Raw genomic sequence first — 18,433 nt, 5'->3', positions numbered from 1 at the left:
TTTCCTTTTCATGTCCGACTTGATACATCCATTTTTTTGCGATGAATACATCCATTTATTAGACCTACACAATCATTAACAACATGTTCTCCTGGGGAATTAATGGATTATTTAAAGAACATTCAGTTTTGAAGAATTGTGTATCTCCCGGACGCAATTGTTAGGTCATCTCATCAATGTTAGATTTTTCTGGACGGTCATCTCATCATCGTTCGTATGTAGGTACGTCCCTGTTAATTTCGTGAAGCCTTGACAATTCCGTTGTTTTCAGACACTAGTTCACATGCATGTAATGCATGCCACGTGCGTACGTCCTGGCTTTGTTGATGCGTGGTGCGCACCTGTCACTGTGCGTACGTATCTCCTACTAGTATCTAGGAGAATTGACTCGGTAGACGGTACCACACATCAATGCGGTCGATCTGCATGCGGACGTACGTTATGGCACAATTCTTTCTTTATTAATTTGTTTTTCCCGCCAGATTTGATACATCCATTTTTTAGCCCTGCACAATCTTTAACAGCATCTTCTCTCAACGAATTAACGACGTGTATCTATTTGGGAGAGCTATTTGTTAACTCGTACTCCCTCCGTCCGGAAATACTTGTCATCAAAATGAATAAAACGAGATATATCTAGATGTATTTTAGTTCTATATACATCCCTTTTCGTCCATTTCAAGGACAAGTACTTTCGGACGGAGGGAGTATTATTATTTTTATTTGAGGTTGTTAAGTCCTTTTAGTTTTTGAAATTGTGAAGTCCAACATACACATCCCAACAAGTAGAGGCAGCTCGTTGTTGGCCCTAGTACGATAATAGCTATCTTGAGGCGACACACCATGGATTGTTTGTTGAATCCTGCCACACGTAGGGACGAAAAACATGCCTCAGATTGACTGGCACTAGTAGAAAAAGCCATATTCGTTCCGGTTCGTGAGGGCCTTTAGAATCGGGACTAAAAGGTCGGTATTAAAGGCCCCCCGCCCTTAGTTTCGGTTCTTATACGAACCGGGACTAAAGCCCCTCCATGTGGCCGCTGTATAGAGCTCCACTTTTAGTCCCGGTTGGTAACACGAACCGGGACTAAAGGAAATTTTATGATTTATTTTTTTTAGAATTTTTTTTCGATTTTTAAATTTCTGAATTATTTTACAATTTAATCTCTAAGCACCACTCATCACTGCTCAATTTAACCTCTAATCTCTAATCATCCCTCATCATTCCAAATCATGTAACTTCCCGGCCGGTCACCCATCCTCTCACTACTCCAGCCGATTCGTGTTTGAGACACGAACCGGAACTAAAGGGAGTGATGCCCTTTAGTCCCGGTTCGTGTCTCAAACTGAGACTAAAGGGCTCATTTGAACCGGGAATAATGCCTTTAGCTGCACGAAGCGGGACTAATGGCCCCATTGGTCCCGGTTCGTGACTGAACCGGGACTAATGGGCTTATCTGGCCCGAACGAAAGCTCTGTTTTCTACTAGCGTGGGCAAGGGCCGTTGGATTGAATGATCGTGGTAGGTGGAGGGGACAGGTTCATAGTTTGTTCCTTCGTCCATCTGCATGCGCACGTGCACTACGGTCGCTACCCTGTCCTACGCACAACGCACAAGTCTTTATTTACTAGTAGATATGTACATCCATCTCTTAGAGTATATGCAACGGCAACTCGCAATTTTTTTACCGCATCCGTCCGCCGATAGGGGGGGGGGGGTCAGTCCACGAACATGGATGAGGAAGGACGACATCCAATACTAGCCGCATACATTTCAAACTCTTTTTCAGCAAATCAGATGAAATTCATGCAAACAAGGCCGGATTTCATATAAACATGACGGACTTCATACAATCCAGATGAATACGGTTACATTTTGGACATATTTTCAACTAAAAAGGTAAAACTATGTGCACGTACGGTCGCGTGGAGCTCCACTACACGACACAGATAAACTACACTAGTCTACGGCTGGCCGCGGCTTGTCTTCCCCAACTAAAAAGGTAAAACTATATGCACGTATGGTCGTGTGAAGCTCCACTCCATGATACAGGTAAACTACAACAGTCTACGGCTGGCTGCGGCTTGTCTTCCCCATGTCCAGCAGCCCGCTAACTGGACTGCCGGGCGCCCCGAAGTTATATTCTTTCCCTATATTCCCTATGGCTGGATGTGCCGCTTATCAGAGTGGCAAAAAGGGTGCTTCAGCCGGAGGGGAAGGGTTCTTCCATGGAGCTCAGGTGGGTGTCCAAGGTGGTCTGACATAAGGGAGAACCGGCTAGGTCACCGGAGGTGGCCTTCATGGGACCCAAGCGGCGGCCTCCTCCCGTGTTATACTTCTCCTTGATGATGGCAGCGGTCCTGGACATGCGGGCCGCCAGCTCATCGACATCCCCGCAGTCGGCTTCTTTCGTTGCATGCATGACGCTGCTACATGCGTCTCGGCGGCAGATGGCGCTGTCGCAGGCACTGGATGGGCGATGCCTGTGCCGTCGGGCACGACGTGGAGCAACTCGCCACTCCTCCTTGAGCTGGCCTTGAGCGATGAGTTGCTAAACCAGGCGCCGGTTTGGAGCCGAGGCAACTGGCTCCGTCGGGCTAGGCGAGGGAGGTGGAGCAGCGAGCTGCCTCGCTCGTATCCGGTGGGCTTGGTGGGCCACCCAACGGGCTTGTTTGTCGGAGAAGAGAACTGCTCTTCGGAAGCTATCGGAATAGTGGAGAAAATGGACAAGGAGGAGATGGGGAGTGGCGGAGGGGTGTGATTCTTGCCCGGCGTTGCATTTAATGCTGGCCCGTTCATGAACGGACGTGTGGTTGGAGTTGGTTTCTTGGCTTCCACGTGGGTTTATTGGACACGTTTGAATGCGGCGAGAAGGTGTTTGAGACGGCGCATCGCTTCAATGGTGGAGGCATGGAGAGATCGCATCTGTTGGGGAACGTAGCAGAAATTCAAAATTTTCCTATGAGTCACCAAGATCTATCTATGGAGAGAGTAGCAACGAGGGAGAGGAGAGTGCATCTACATACCCTTGTAGATCGCTAAGCGGGAGCGTTCAAGAGAACAGGGTTGAAGGAGTCGTAATCGTCGTGATCCAAATCACCGGAGATCCTAGTGCCGAATGGACGGCACCTCCGCGCTCAACACACGTGCAGCCCAGTGACGTCACCCATGCCTTGATCCAGCAAGGAGAGAGGGAGAGGTTGAGGAAGACTCCGTCCAGCAGTAGCACAACGGCGTGGTGGTGATGGAGGAGCGTGGCAATCCAGCAGGGCTTCGCCAAGCACCGCGAGAGATGAGGAGGGAGAGAGGTAGGGCTGCGCCAAGAGGGAGATCAAATCATGTTCTGGGCAGCTCTCATACCTCAAGTATATATAGGGGAGAGGGAGGGGGCTGCGCCCCCTTTAGGGTTCCCACCCCAAGGGATGCGGCAGCCCCAAAACCCATCTAGGGTGGAGGCCAAGGGGGGGAGAGGGGAAACTTGCCCCCCAAGTAAGGTGGAGGCGCCCCCTCCCCAAACCCTAGGCGCCTTGGGCCCTGGTGGGGGGGGGGGGGCGCACCAGCCCATCTGGGGCTGGTCCCCTTCCACACTTGGCCCATGCGGCCTTCTGGGGCTGGTGGCCCCACTTGGTGGACCCCCGAGACCCTCCCGGTGGTCCCGGTACATTACCGATAGCACCCGAAACTTTTCCGGTGACCAAAACAGGACTTCCCATATATAAATCTTTACCTCCGGACCATTCCGGAACTCCTCACGACGTCCGGGATCTCATTCGGGACTCTGAACCACATTCGGTAACCACGTATATCTATTCCCTACATGACCGAGACGTTCTTCGGTCAATAACCAACAGCGGGATCTGGATACCCATGTTGGCTCCCACATGTTCCACGATGATCTCGTCGGATGAATCACGATGTCAAGGATTCAATCAATCCCATATACAATTCCCTTTGTCTAGCGGTATTGTACTTGCCCGAGATTCGATCGTCGGTATCCCGATACCTTGTTCAATCTCGTTACCGGCAAGTCTCTTTACTCGTTCTGTAACACATCATCCCGTGATCAACCCCTTGGTCACATTGTGCATATTATGATGATGTCCTACCGAGTGGGCCCAGAGATACCTCTCCGTCAACCGGAGTGACAAGTCCCAGTCTCGATTCGTGCCAACGCAACAGACACTTTCGGAGATACCCGTAGTGCACCTTTATAGCCACCCAGTTATGTTGTGACGTTTGGTACACCCAAAGCATTCCTACGATATCCGGGAGTTGCACAATCTCATGGTCTAAAGAAATGATACTTGACATTAGAAAAGCTTTAGCATACGAACTGCACGATCTTTGTGCTAGGCTTAGGATATGGTCTTGTCCATCACATCATTCTCCTAATGATGTGATCCCGTTATCAACGACATCCAATGTCCATGGTCAGGAAACCGTAACCATATATTGATCAACGAGCTAGTCAACTAGAGGCTTACTAGGGACAAAAATTAGTTAGTTTAATTTCCATGCTTGTAGTAGAAATTAAAATGAAAACCCAAAAAGATTTTTAGTTCTTCTTCTTTTGTGTTGGGAGCTTTCCCATGTAAATAGTTTTATTTTCTTTTCTTTCCTTTGGGGGGTCGAGAAGACCTTATTGAAAATGCTTAGTGGCTCTCGTTTGCATGATTGTTTATTTAACTTAGAGCCCATATTACTTTGTCTTCTCTCTTGAGTTGAATGCTTGCAGATTCCAGCTTAGTCCAATGCACGTACACTCTTATTATTATACACATCGTTCGGTCGTGCAAGTGAAAGGCAATAATGACGATATATGATGAACTTATTGAGATGAGAAAAACTGGTATGAACTCGACCTCTCTTGTTTTTGTAAATATGATGAGTTCATCGTTCCTGATTCAGCTTATTATGAAGTAAACATATTTGCAATGACATTTAGAGATATAGTTGCTTGTGTCATGCTTGATTAGCTTTGAGTTATAATGGTTTACCTTGCGTGCCAACATGCTATTAGAATGATTATGATGTGGTATGATGGGATGGTATCCTCCTTTGAATGAATTGAGTGACTCAACTTGGCATATGTTCATGCATGTAGTTGAATCAAATCAACATAGCCTTCACGATATTTATGTTCATGGTGGATTATATCCTACTCATGTTTGTATTCGGTGTGAATTAGTTTTAATGCATGTTTATGACTGTTGTCGCTCTCTCAGTTGGTCACTTCCCAATCTTTTGCTAGCCTTCACCTGTACTAAGCGGGAATACTGCTTGTGCATCCAAACTCCTTAAACCCCAAAGTTGTTCCATACGAGTCCACTATACCTTCCTATATGCGGTATTTACCTGCCGTTACAAGTAAATTTGTATGTGCCAAATTCTAAACCTTCAAATGAAGTTCTGTGTATGCTCTAGCCGCTCATGTTTCCACTAGGGCTGCCTATATCTTCCATGCTAGGTGGGTTATTCTCAGAGGAGTGGACTCCGCTCCTGATTCACGAGAAAGGACCGGTAACCGGGATGCCCAATCCCATGATCCAAAAAGATCAAGCAAATCAAAATAATTAAACAAAACTCCCCTAGGGCTGTTGTTAGTTGGACGCACTCGTCGTTTCAAATAAGACATGGATTGATTCTTCTTGGTGGTTGGGGGAGTATAAACCTTTACCATTCTGCGTGGGAACTGCCTATAATGCATGTAGTATGGAAGATACAGCTATCTCATAGTTGTTGCGTTGACAGCGAAAGTATGCCGCTCAAAATATTATTCAATCTCTATTTTAAAAATCGAGCTCTGGCACCTCTACAAATCCCTGCTTCCCTCTGCAACGGGCGTCACAAATTGTATCTCTATTGTTCTTTTCTTTTTTAATGATTTATTCCTAATTATTGATCTATACAATTGATGGTAGATTGGTGCAATTTCCCTGAATTCGAATTGTTTTATTGCGGGGCTATATATTTTATGACTCTTGTTTGTTAGTCCATTGCAACACACGGGCACTCTTGCTAGTGCAGGAAAGAAGGACATAATATGCACCATGAACATGCAACGCCTTGAGCATCAGATATTACATGTACAATAGTGTTCAATGCAAAACGAGAGTTCGACATGATATGGCATACAATAGACATTTTTTAAGGAAGACATAAAACATACATTTAGCAGACACCAAATAATAAGATAAGGCAGAAAAGTTCACACATAATTCCCTGGCCGGTAATTGGCATATATTTGTGAATTTGATCCCCACAAATCCAAATGGATGGGACCAATAGGACCCTTTTAACTAATAATCTAGCTCTTGGCGTGAAGGACTCACATGACTTATAACCAATAGCAGGAGACTCTTTCTGTTTTATTTAGTGTAGTATACGTAGGACTGCAGGAGAAGGGAATACCCATGACTCATAGAGTAATTAATACTACGTAGCAGACTCTTTGTGTTTTATTTAGTGTACTAGTATACGTAGGAGAAGGGCATAGCCTTGGCACAGACCCTCTGGAGTGAGTCTGAATGAGATATTAATTTATGTGTGCGTTATCAGGCCGGCCGTCATCTAGAAAAAGTTGATCACACAACTCCACGGAACAGCAGCAGAAAATGGACGTTTGTGACGAGCGTTACCAGCAGGCATCGGCAGTAGAACTGAGATTTTGTTGGATGGCCCAACCCTTCCAATTTTCAGGTAAGTAGCACTGTTACTAGCGAGACTGGAGCGTGTGCCCCAGGACTTCATGGCCATGCCATACCCAAACACGTCCTTGAACGGCGTCGTCGGCACTCCAAGCACCATAGGATTAGCAGGCGACGAGTTGGGCTGCTGGTTTATGAACTCCACGATGCTCCCCATGATCCTCTTGCTGGTGGCCCTCAGCGGACTGTAGAGGTGGAAGCCGTGGTCCTCGCCCTCCGACTCCACCACCGTCACCTCGCGGCGCCCCTGCATCATCCAAGGCCACGGCGCGTCGTGATCAAGCATGCTGGCCGCCATGTCGAGGCCGCGCTCCCGCAGAGTATCCTTGCCGGCAACGGCGATGAGCACGCGGCGGCAAGCCAGCGATGAGATCTCCGAGGCCGGAGGATCGATTCGGGGGTCGTCGTTGCCGGCCTGGCCGGCCGTGACGAATGGCCACAGCCGGTCCACCCCGTACGGTGGGAACACCGCCGCGGCACCCTCGCTGTCGTCCGCCCACGCGAGCTCCGAGGGCAGCCGATTGGCTCCCCAGAAGTAAGGGTGCACCATGATCAGGCCCGCAATGTTCATCATGTCGTCGTTGACTTCGTGGCTGGCGCGGACTGCGGTCTGGTAAACGATGTTGCCGCCGGCGCTGTCGCCGGCCAGGAACGTGCGTGCAGTGTCGGCGTAGCTGGCCAGCCACGGGTCGGACAAGGACGCCGCCCACTGGAGCGCGGCCCACGCGTCGTTGCTATTGTTACAATCATTAGAAAACACCAAAAATATTGCTATTACTATCTTTACCTTTTACCACCGTTACCATTACTATCATACTACTTTGCTACTAAATAACTTGCTACAGATACTAAGTTATTCAAGTGTGGTTGAATTGACAACTCAACTGCTAATACTCAAGAATATTCTTTGGCTCCCCTTATGTCGAATCAATAAATTTGGGTTGAATACTTCACCCTCGAAAGCTGTTGCGATCCCTACACTTGTTGGTTATCAAGCAGCCCCCTCCAGCCCTCTCCTATACACTAGGTCTAGTCTGATTCGGCCCGCTGCGTGTTTTTTTTTCCTGTTGCGATTTTAGCATTTATCCAAGGTTTTACAGTTTTACAGAAAAACCCTCAACATCATGCATATAATAACTCCACAATCGTGGGTCGATTTAAAATGATCTATATATGTAAAATGCTTAGAATTTCATCTAGTTTCACATTATGATGCTTTCATCCATGTTAAAATGCTTAAACTTGCTGTTTGCTTTATTTTCGCATAAATGACATGCTAAAATGTTTTATTTCATAACTAAATAACCGTAGCTCCAATTTTAATAAACTTTATATGTAAATGGGGTGACAAAATGCATAGATTAACTTGGTTCACTTTATTTTCCTACTTAACAACAATAAAATATGGTTTAGGGCTGAACAGTACCAAATTCGAAATATGGACATGAGGATTTTCCGGAATTGTTGTTTGTTGTTTCTGGCCTCATTTAAACTTGCCTAAATAGTTAGTTTAATTATGCTTCACCTCTTGCCATGTTTAAATTTTTTCAATATTGTTGTGTACCTAAACGAGAGCGAACTAAATAACTCGAATGTGGTGTTTCGTCAATATGCAACTCGTTACATATTGAGCTCTACTTAACTTGTAGTGTTGTTTGTGCACTTTGCCATGCCATGCCTTTTAAACCGGACATGCATCATACTTGTTTTTGCATCATTCCATCCTTATGTGATGGTTGTTTACCATGTTGTTTGCTTCTTTCCGGTTGCGCTTCTCCTTGATAGTTCTGGTAACGTTGCATTTGTGAGGATCCGTTCGACTACGTTGGTTCGTCTACTTCTTGGACTCGTTCTTCTTCTTTGCGAGATCTCAGATAAGATGACCATTACCCTCGATATCACTTCTATCTTTGCTTGCTAGTTGCTTCGTTCTATGTATATGCTGCGCTACCTATCACTTGTTTACCATGCCTCCCATTTTGCCATGTCAGCCTCTAACCTTTTTCACCCTTCCTAGCAAACCGTTATTTGGCTATGTTACCGCTTTTGCTCATCCCCTCTTATAGCGTTGTTAGTTACAGGTGAAGTTGAAGATTGCTCCATGTTGGAACATGATTATGTTGGGATATCACAATATCTCTTATTTAATTATTGCATCTATATACTTGATAAAGGGTGGAAGGCTCGGCCTTATGCCTGGTGTTTTGTTTCACTCTTTCCACCTTAGGTTCCGTCATACCGGTGTTATGTTCCTTGATTTTGTGTTCCTTACGCGGTTGGGTTTATGGGAACCCATTGACAGTTCGCTTTGAATAAAACTCCTCCAGCAAGGCCCAACCTTGGTTTTACATTTGCATAACAACCTATAACCTTTCCCTTGGGAGTAATTAACCTAAGGATCATCTTTATTTTAACCCCCCCGGGCTAGTGCTCCTTTGAGTGTTGGTCCAAAACAGGCAGACTGCGGGGCCACCACAGGGCAACTCAAGGTCTGGTTTTACTCGTAGGCTGACCTATCCGTTGTGCCCTGGGAACGAGATATGTGCAGCTCCTATCAGGATTTGTTGGCACAGTCGGGCGGTCTTGCTGGTCTTGTTTTACCATTGGTGAAATGTCTTGTAACCGGGATTCCGAGACTGATTGGGTCTTCCCGGGAGAGGGAATATCCTTCGTTGTTCGTGAGAGCTTATAATGGGCTAAGTTGGGACACCCCTACAGGGTATAAACTTTCGAAAGCCATGCCCGCGGTTATGTGGCAGATGAGAATTTGTTAACATCCGGTTTTACAGAACTTGACACTTGACTTAACTAAAATGCATCAACCGCGTGTGTAGCCGTGTTGGTCTCATTTCGGCGGAGTCCAGGAAGTGAACACGGTTTGGGTTATGTTTGAACGTAAGTAGTTTCAGGATCACTTCTTGATCACTTCTAGCTTCACGACCGTTGCGTAGTTTCTCTTCTTACTTTTGTACTCGCCTTTAGCCATCATATTTTGCTTATCAATTGCTACAACTCCACCTCATTACCATATCCTACCCATAAGCTTAAATAGTCTTGATCTTATGGGTTTTGAGATTGCTGAGTCCTCGTGACTCACAGATACTTCCAAACAGTTGCAGGTGCCGATGATACCATTGCAGGTGATGCTACCGAACTCAAGTGGGAGTTCGACGATGACCTTGGTTGTTACTACGTGTCTTTTCCTGATGATCAGTAGTGGATCCCAGTTGGGACGATCGGGGATCTAGCATTTGGGGTTATCTTCCCAGTTGGGACGATCGGAGATCTAGCATTTGGGGTTATCTTCTTTTCATCTGGATTTCTCTGAATGATGTATGAATTATATGATCTTTGTGTGAAGTGGCGATTGTAAGCCAAATCTATTTATCCATTTCTTGTTCATTACATGAGATTGTGTGAAGATGACCCTTCTTGCGACAAAACCACAATGCGGTTATGCATCTAAGTCATGCCTCGACATGTGGGAGATATAGCCGCATTGTGGGTGTTGCAAGTTTGTAAAAATCTTGCGCGACCGGGATTCGAACCTTCGACCTATCGCGTTACGGACAAACCTCCCAGCCACTACACCAGTCTCATTCAGTGGTTAAAATTGGATACTGAAGCCTTATATTCTTTCGCTTGCACTACTATTAATAACGCACATACCCTTTGCGAAAAACTAAAAATCTTGCGTAGGCGGGGTTCAAACCGTAGACCTGGCGCATTACGCACACACCTCCCAACCAGTACAACAGTCTGATTCAATTGTAAAATTAGGATACTAAAACTTTATATTCTTTCGCCTTTAAAAAAATAAAATGGAACCAAAAAATGATGCTGCCGCCACGATTCGAACCTGAGCCCGAGTCGGACCGAGAGCGCGCTCTATCCACTATAACACAGAGTTACTCGCATCGAGGTAGGGCATGCATGTTTTATATATGTCTGCATTAAATGGGTTGCACCATGCCCCATCCCCCAGTGATACCCGCAGTGGGACCCCTCGTTCTACCCCAGCACATCGAGCACCGCTGCGGCCGTCCGCTCACTACAACATGTATGCCATCAGGAGGAATTTTTTGCCAGCGTTTTTGCTAAACGCCTCAAAATCATGGTGTTTACTGCACTTTTGAAAAGTGCCTCAGAAGCTCACAACCTTCCAGTGCAGTTTTAGAAAATGCCTTCTAAATAGGGGAAAACAAGGCGTTCTACAAAAGTACTACATAGCATAGCTCAGTTTTAGAACAACAGTTATCGTTCTGTCTATGGAAACAACCCTCCCAGCTGCGCTTCAAGGTAAAAAACAGCAGTTATCATTCTGTCTATGGAAACAACCCTCCCCGCTGTCCATGGAAACAACTCTCCCCTCCATGCCATCAAGTATCTCCCGCTAAAACTCAAGGGATCAGCTCGACACTGGTTGAATAGTCTGCCTGATAACTCTATTGGCAGTTGGGAGAACCTGGAAGACGCATTCTTTGACAACTTCCAAGGCACTTATGTCCGACCTCCAGATGCCGATGACTTGAGTCATATAACTCAACAGCCCGGAGAGTCAGTCAGGAAATTCTGGACTTGGTTCTTAACTAAAAAGAACCAAATCGTTGACTGTCCGAATGCAGAGGCCCTCGCGGCCTTCAAGCATAACATCCGTGACGAGTGGCTCACCCGACACCTTGGACAAGAAGAGCCGAGATCCATGACGACCGTCACAGAGCTTATGACCCGCTTTTGTGCGGGCGAGGATAGCTGACTAGCTCGCAGCAACAGCACCTCCAGCAAACCTGGAACTTCTAAATCCAGAGATAACAACGGCAAGCCCCGACGCATCAAACACAAGCGTCGAAACAATGGCGATAGCGCCGAGGACACGCCGTAAACGCCGGATTCAGTGGTTCTAAGACCGCACAACGAAAAAAACCATTTAAAAGAAACGATCCGGGCACATCCAGTTTGGACCGCATACTCGATCGTCCATGTCAAATTCATGGCACCCCAGGTACATCAGCTAATCATACCAACAGAGAATGCTGGGTCTTCAAACAGGCCAGCAAATCAAAAGCCGGAAGCAAAGAGAAGGGGTAGCAAAGCGATGACGACAAGGAGGAGCCCCGGCCACCAAAGATAGGGGGGCAAAAGATGTTTCCCCCACAAATCAATACGGTGAATATGATATACGCCACCCATATTCCCAAGCGGGAGCGGAGGCGTGCACTTAGGGACGTCTACGCGATGGTGCCAAACATATCTAGAGCATATAGTAAGAGCAAGTTGCATATATGAAGTAGATCCTAACATATCTAGGACTAACACTAGAACAAGGAACTCTGGTAGGACCTCTAACGGGAAAAACAAGAACACGTACGTGACAGCAGCAGGAGCAGAAGCACTGGACTTGGTGTCGACATCCTCGCCAGCCATGTCGTCGAAGAGGTTGTCGATGTCGGGGAAGAAGTCGTCGTTGGGGAAGTGGTCATCGATGTCCATGATGAACCGGTAAATAGTCGTGCAAAGAGGTGCGGTTTCGGAGGCCCACTGTCCCGAGTTGCAGTGCATGCCGCAAGCCAGGATGGGGAAGATCGTAGCAGCAGTGCAGTGCTCAGGACCTTTATGGCGAGAGGAAGAGGATCTTCTTGGTCGTTTTTTTGACTTCAGCCGAAGAGGCGAGCCGTTCGGATTTAGTGTCCGCTCATTCACGCAACCGTGCCGTGCCGCGCCGGGCGGCGGAGGAGGAGCGCGCGTGGATGTCCCTATTATTCTCATGCTCATACAAGTGGGGAAAAACCTTCCCTTATAAGGAGGTCCAACTCTCACTCAACTAGCAATGTGGGACTAAACTATAATAGTATCCCTTGGCTTGCACAAATGGGCTAAGTGAACCTCTAAGATTTATTAGAAATTTCTAAAATAGTTATTGGACTGTCCAAAATAGAATAAATTCCAGCATAATGAATTTCTAGACAAAGGCTGGGATTACAGCGGTAGGTAAGCATGCATGCATGCACCATCAATCCAAGAGACACATGCATTAAGTATAGCATAGAAAAAAAGGAGAGTCGGGGTGTGCACGATCAAAGAAAACGCAAACAACGATACTCCTCCATTTCAATTTGCAAGTCATGTGTGTATATCAATTTGCAAGTCCTGCATGTATATCAATATTTTCAATTTTATCACCGTAATATAAAATGTATAACACAAAAATTATACCGTTTGAAAATAGAACATCTGAAGTTTATAATGGTATGTTTTTTGTAATATATGATTTCTATAAGGTTGGTCAAATTGACGACTTAAGAATACGCGCACTTCTTATAAACTGAGAGAGGGGGAGTGCGAAAAGGGAGAGCCTGGGTATGCTTGCATGCATGATCAAAGCAAATGCAAACGACAAGGAAAGCGTTGGCTGGTGGCTGCATATGAGCCGATGGCAGAAGAGAGAACTGATCAAATTGATGTCGCTAACTAATTAAATGTGAGAGGAACGCAATGCAAATGCTTCATGATGCCATTTCATATGTGATGCTACAATTAACCTCGGTAGGCTAATTAAACACGATACTGGATATCTATCTATCTATACCTATACTAATTAGGCACTCCCAACTAATCTTCTTCGGCTGCAGCAACACAAAGCTGACTTCATGTATCTTTCTCAACTGCAGGATCACGTCCGTGAAACCGCAGTCACATGTGAAACAGTGCCCCCCGATCTAGATGTTATGACTAGCCACCACTAAGATTGAAAGAGGAAGATCAATACACGTGTTGTACTATCTATAATGGAGTCAGTCAGTGCCGAAGGCCGTCTTGCTGTTGTACACGGAGTCAAATGTCAGGTTCAAAGTAAACAAGCAAGAAGGTAAATGGTGTTGCCATGAGCTTCAGCGAAATTTATGCCTGGCTTTGCAGGAGGTAATTCTCAAATTTCTCCTCTTTAACAACCATATATCTTGATATGGTTTCTTTTATTTTGCCGTTTTAACTTATGAAGGGGGCATGCAGATCCATTACTAGATCATCTACCGAATTAGTTTTAGGTAACAGTTCTGATATTTGTATTCCAGTTTCTCAAAAAAATATTCAAAATCGAAAGGAGAGAGTAGAGGCGCAATGACAGCCGGTCTGCGCAGAGGAATAGGGTGTGCTCGTGTCTTGCATCAGGTCAAGCAACTTCCCACATATCCGTCTAGGTGAAGATATGTCTCATCTCTTTTATATAGCTAGCAATCTTTCAGTGGAAGACTCTGGCTCGGTTGCAGTCGGAACGGTCAGATTATTGTCATGCAATCTGCATGTACATATGGTACATAATTTTCTCTTTAATTTGCTATATTTTGCATCATGCTTCGTGAATTGTTGAATGGGTTCTTCTGATTCTTGCAAGTTTGGAATATATTGCTGATAAATATTTTTAGGAGATTGTTGATACCTACATGCATATTAAACTGTATGCACGTCCATAGAATTTCTATTCTAGCTTTAGATGCAAATTAAGCTATTTGAGTGCAAGAGAGAAATAGTAATAGTTAGTATGCCTTTTCTACTGCCATTTTACCGTTGATCTTTCAGAAGGTGATTAGACACAAGATTCCTGAAATTTCTCATACTCATATCTAATGTGTTTGTTTCAGGTGATTACATATCTTCTGAGGCTTCTCAGCGAGAGAAGGCGCTCGATTGATTCCTTACCAGATTCGATTTGATTTGATGCATGCCATAAACACATTTAGTTGCCAAGTGTAAGTTGCAGACCATGGGATTTGATTGCCAGCTTTCACATGCCAATTGTGTTCTCAAGAAGCCCACCTTCTATTTTTTTTAATATGCTTTGGTTTTAGTAGCTTCTTATTATCATCTTGCGTATGTTTTACATGAGCATAATACTAAAAAGTAGAGTGTAAGTTGTTTAAATTTCAGAACATAAAAAATTAACTGAACATTTGCTTCTTTGGATGCTTAATAATGTATACTATTGGCAAATAGAACTTCGCTTTTTACCCATGGAATTTGTTTCCAGTATGGCATGCCTAACTATAGCGGGACCACTTTTGTGTGCGACGCTTGGCCACACTCCCATGTCATTCCCGCTGAGCTGGCTCGAAAAATCTGCACGATGATACATTGACACACATGATCTGATGGTGTGGACGAGTTCGCGCGTTAAAAATTCCGTTATATTTTGTGTTAAGAATATTTCTACGTACATGGCAATTCATTATAAGCTAAGAGCAAAGTTACCTGCTACTAGAGAGGGCATTGAACATGAAATAAGTAGTCTGAGATTACATTTTTAATTAATTCTGCATAAGATAAGAGAAAAATTAATAGAAGGCATCCAACACATAATAGATAAAATACAGACTTTGACATGTGAGACTACATTTTTATGACATACCAATGACTGTATTGCACGGCTATTTGAGGACAAGGATGGGATTGTGAATATCATTAGTTCGACATGATATGGCATACAATACACATTTTTGAAGGAAGACATAAAACATACATTTAGCAGACACCAAATAATAAGATAAGGCAGAAAAGTTCACACCTAATTCCCTGGCCGGTAATTGGCATACATTTGTGAATTTGATCCCCACAAATCCAAATGGATGGGACCAATAGGACCCTTTTAAATAATAATCTAGCTCTTGGCGTGAAGGACTCACATTACTTATAACCAATAGCAGGAGACTCTTTCTGTTTTTTTTAGTGTAGTATACGTAGGACTGCAGGAGAAGGGAATACCCATGACTCATAGAGTAATTAATACTAGTCCGTCTATGTTACATCTTGATGTGAGATAATATCTCACATCTAAGTATGATGTCATGTGTTTTCTAATCCTCTTTGCTGGTCTTTTTTGTTGTTTGTTTGTTTTTTAGCCTTTTCCGCTTCTGTTTGCTGTCAGATTGAACACATGCGGGCTGCCTGGCCAGCGCTAGCTAGCTCGGCTCACTCGCTGGCCTTGACTTATTGATAGTGTACAAGTCACATGCAATGAGAAGCAGCCCGATTGTTGATAACGCCCATATCTTCAGCTTTTTTTTTGCAAAGTGCCCACCAGCTTGTCCCTAGGTTGACGTCTTTTAGGTCAATTTACCCAATCCGCAAAACATGAAAAATGTTTGTGACTTTTTTTTAAGAATTTGAAATAAAAATAGTGGTAGCTTAAAAAGTGTTCATCAATTCAAAAAATGTTCATCAATTCAAAAAATGTCACAAACTAGAAAAATATATTCGCAATATAAAAGATGTTCACGAATTTGAAAAATGTTCGCTAACTTCAAAAAATTTCACCATTTCAATAAGTATTGGTGAATTAAAATGATGTTCACGAATTTGTTAATTTTTCATGATTTTATAAAAATATTCATGAATAAAATAAATGTTCGAGAATTCAAAAAAAAGGTCATGAATTTTAATAATGTACATTGGGACAAAAAAATGGTCGAACCTAGTTGTGGGTTGATGCTGGACTTGAAATTGGGTAAAGAAAATGTCAGGGCCAGTTGCGAGTTAAGGATGGACTTGCAACTGGGGCAAATAAAAGGGTCAATGGCCGAGTTGCATGTCAATGATGGACTTTTAACTGGGACGGAAAATTGATTATAGCCCAGTTATGAGTCAAGAGTGGACTTGTAACTGGGACAACTACAGAAAACAACAATACCGGTTGCGGGTCGAGGATGGACGTGCAACTGGGACAACTACACAAAACTACACTAGAAGTTGCGAGTCGAGGGTGAATTTGCAACTAGGACAACAACAAATCTATGTGCCTAGTTGCGAGTCGAAGGTGGACTTGCAACTGGGACAACTACAAAACAACGAGCCCAGTTGCGAGTCAAGGGAGGACTTGCAACTGGGGATGAAAACAAACTATGGGTTTAGTTGCAAGCTTAGTTGTGAGGGAAAACTTGTAACAAGGACAGCTACACAAAAACTATGATACTATTTGCGAGTCAAGGGTGTACTCGGAACTGGACAACAAGAAAATACGAGCCCAGTTGCGAGTCGAGCACAGACTTGCAACTGGGATAAAAAAATAAAACAACCCAGTTGCGAGTCAAGGGTGGACTTGTAACTGGGATAATAAAAACATAGGCTTCAGTTGCAAGTCAAGGGTGGGCTTGCAACTCGAAAAACTATGAACCCAGTTGCGAGTCGATGGTTGACTTGCAACCGGGATGAAACAATCAATGGGCCAGTTGCGAGTTAAGGGTGGACCTGCAACTGCGATGAAAGTGAAAATACATGTGGAGTTGCGAGTCAACAACGAGCTTGCAGCTGGGATGAAACAAAAAATGGGCATAGTTGCGAGTGGAGGATGGACTTGCAACTGGGATGAAAAACAAAAACATAGGCTCCAGTTGCAAGTCGATGGCGGGCTTGCAACTCGGATAACTATGAGCCCACTTGCGAGTCAACGGCAGACTTACAACTGGGACAACTACGGAATCATGTGCTCAGTTGCGAGTCAAGGATCGACTTGCAACTGGGATGAAACGGTCTACGAAATCGTATGTTTGAAAATTAGATGAGACATTGCCAAATCTCATCTCGGTGAGTAACACCTTTTGTGAAATAGAGGCCCATATACTAACACCGGCACAAGCATGGGAGACAACAAGAATAACGGCCACCAGAGCGATGCCAAAAATCGGCCCGACAGCGCAAACACCAGCACGAGGCAAGTCACATGCATGTGAACAAAATAATTTTGCACAAAACATACATGTTTAATCATGTGGTGAACAACTTAGGTGTGACATAGCTAAAAAACATCTAGATGAGAATTAGCTAATCCGAAAAAAAATAAAAATAGAGATATATAAAATAGATGTGAAAACAAAAAACAAAAATCATCAATTTAAAAATGGAAAAACAAAAACAAAAAATATCCGGCCCTCGACTTGCATGTCAAGAATGGACTTGCACGGAGGACAAAAACTGATCAAGCCCAATTACGTATCAAGCGCAAGCCAAAGCCAATCTCTCCATGGAGCTTGTCTCTTCGATATCGAACTTGAAAGAAAATAAAAATACACAGCAACAAGAAATAGAGCATGTAACATCCACTTTTACAACGCATGTCAGAAGAAACGGGGCGCAAGCAAAAAAAAAGACCTCACAAGTGAACAAACAAAACAAGGTGACATAGGAATACATCGGCCGCCAACATGAGATCAAGAGTTTGTGGAAAATTAAAACAATAAAAATCCAACAAACAACATCTAGTATGCGCGGAACTTACAACACCGAACTTTGATCAGGTGGTCTCGCTAGGATATTATTTGGGCGATAGAAAAAAGACAAATTAAATTAAATAAATTAAATGTTTTTTTAACCTGAATATAAAATGAAATGTTGGTAAAAGGAGATAGCGCAACTGCATGGTGCTTAAAAATGTAACAGAAATGGGAGACTAGAGAGTCAATCCATTCATGTGTTTTTAGTTAGCCATAAAAGGATTGGGACACATGGATTTGTAGCACTCTCGTGACAAACCCTCGTACAGCCGTCGTGAGTCTTTCTAAGGATCAAAAGTCGCATGAGTCAAACGAGAAAAGCCAAACAAAACACAACCGGCCCATCTAACAATTCTTGCTGGGCCTCGCTACTAATAAACATCGCTGACCAGAACGCACCGCGACAAGCGACAAGCCAGGCGATCGACGAGAAACACGAATCTTAGCACGTGAAAATCCAACGGCAG

General features: G+C 44.3%; 1 protein-coding gene across 1 annotated transcript; it reads right to left on the bottom strand.

Moving 5' to 3' along the window:
• Positions 1 to 6,072: 6,072 nt before the first annotated feature.
• On the bottom strand, positions 6,073 to 12,132 carry LOC119284180 (probable carboxylesterase 2). The gene is made up of 2 exons (XM_037563413.1): positions 12,077 to 12,132; positions 6,073 to 7,442 (listed from the first exon to the last, which is right to left on the bottom strand). Exons 1-2 carry the CDS (start codon positions 12,130 to 12,132, stop codon positions 6,572 to 6,574), a joined length of 927 nt encoding a protein of 308 aa, XP_037419310.1. The 3' UTR covers positions 6,073 to 6,571.
• Between the last annotated feature and the right edge of the window lie 6,301 nt (positions 12,133 to 18,433).

The sequence above is a fragment of the Triticum dicoccoides genome, chromosome 4A (genome assembly GCF_002162155.2).
Source record: "Triticum dicoccoides isolate Atlit2015 ecotype Zavitan chromosome 4A, WEW_v2.0, whole genome shotgun sequence".
In the NCBI taxonomy this organism is placed as follows: domain Eukaryota; kingdom Viridiplantae; phylum Streptophyta; class Magnoliopsida; order Poales; family Poaceae; genus Triticum; species Triticum dicoccoides.
Note: the sequence above shows the minus strand (reverse complement) of the source record. Positions and strands in the feature narration are given on the sequence as shown.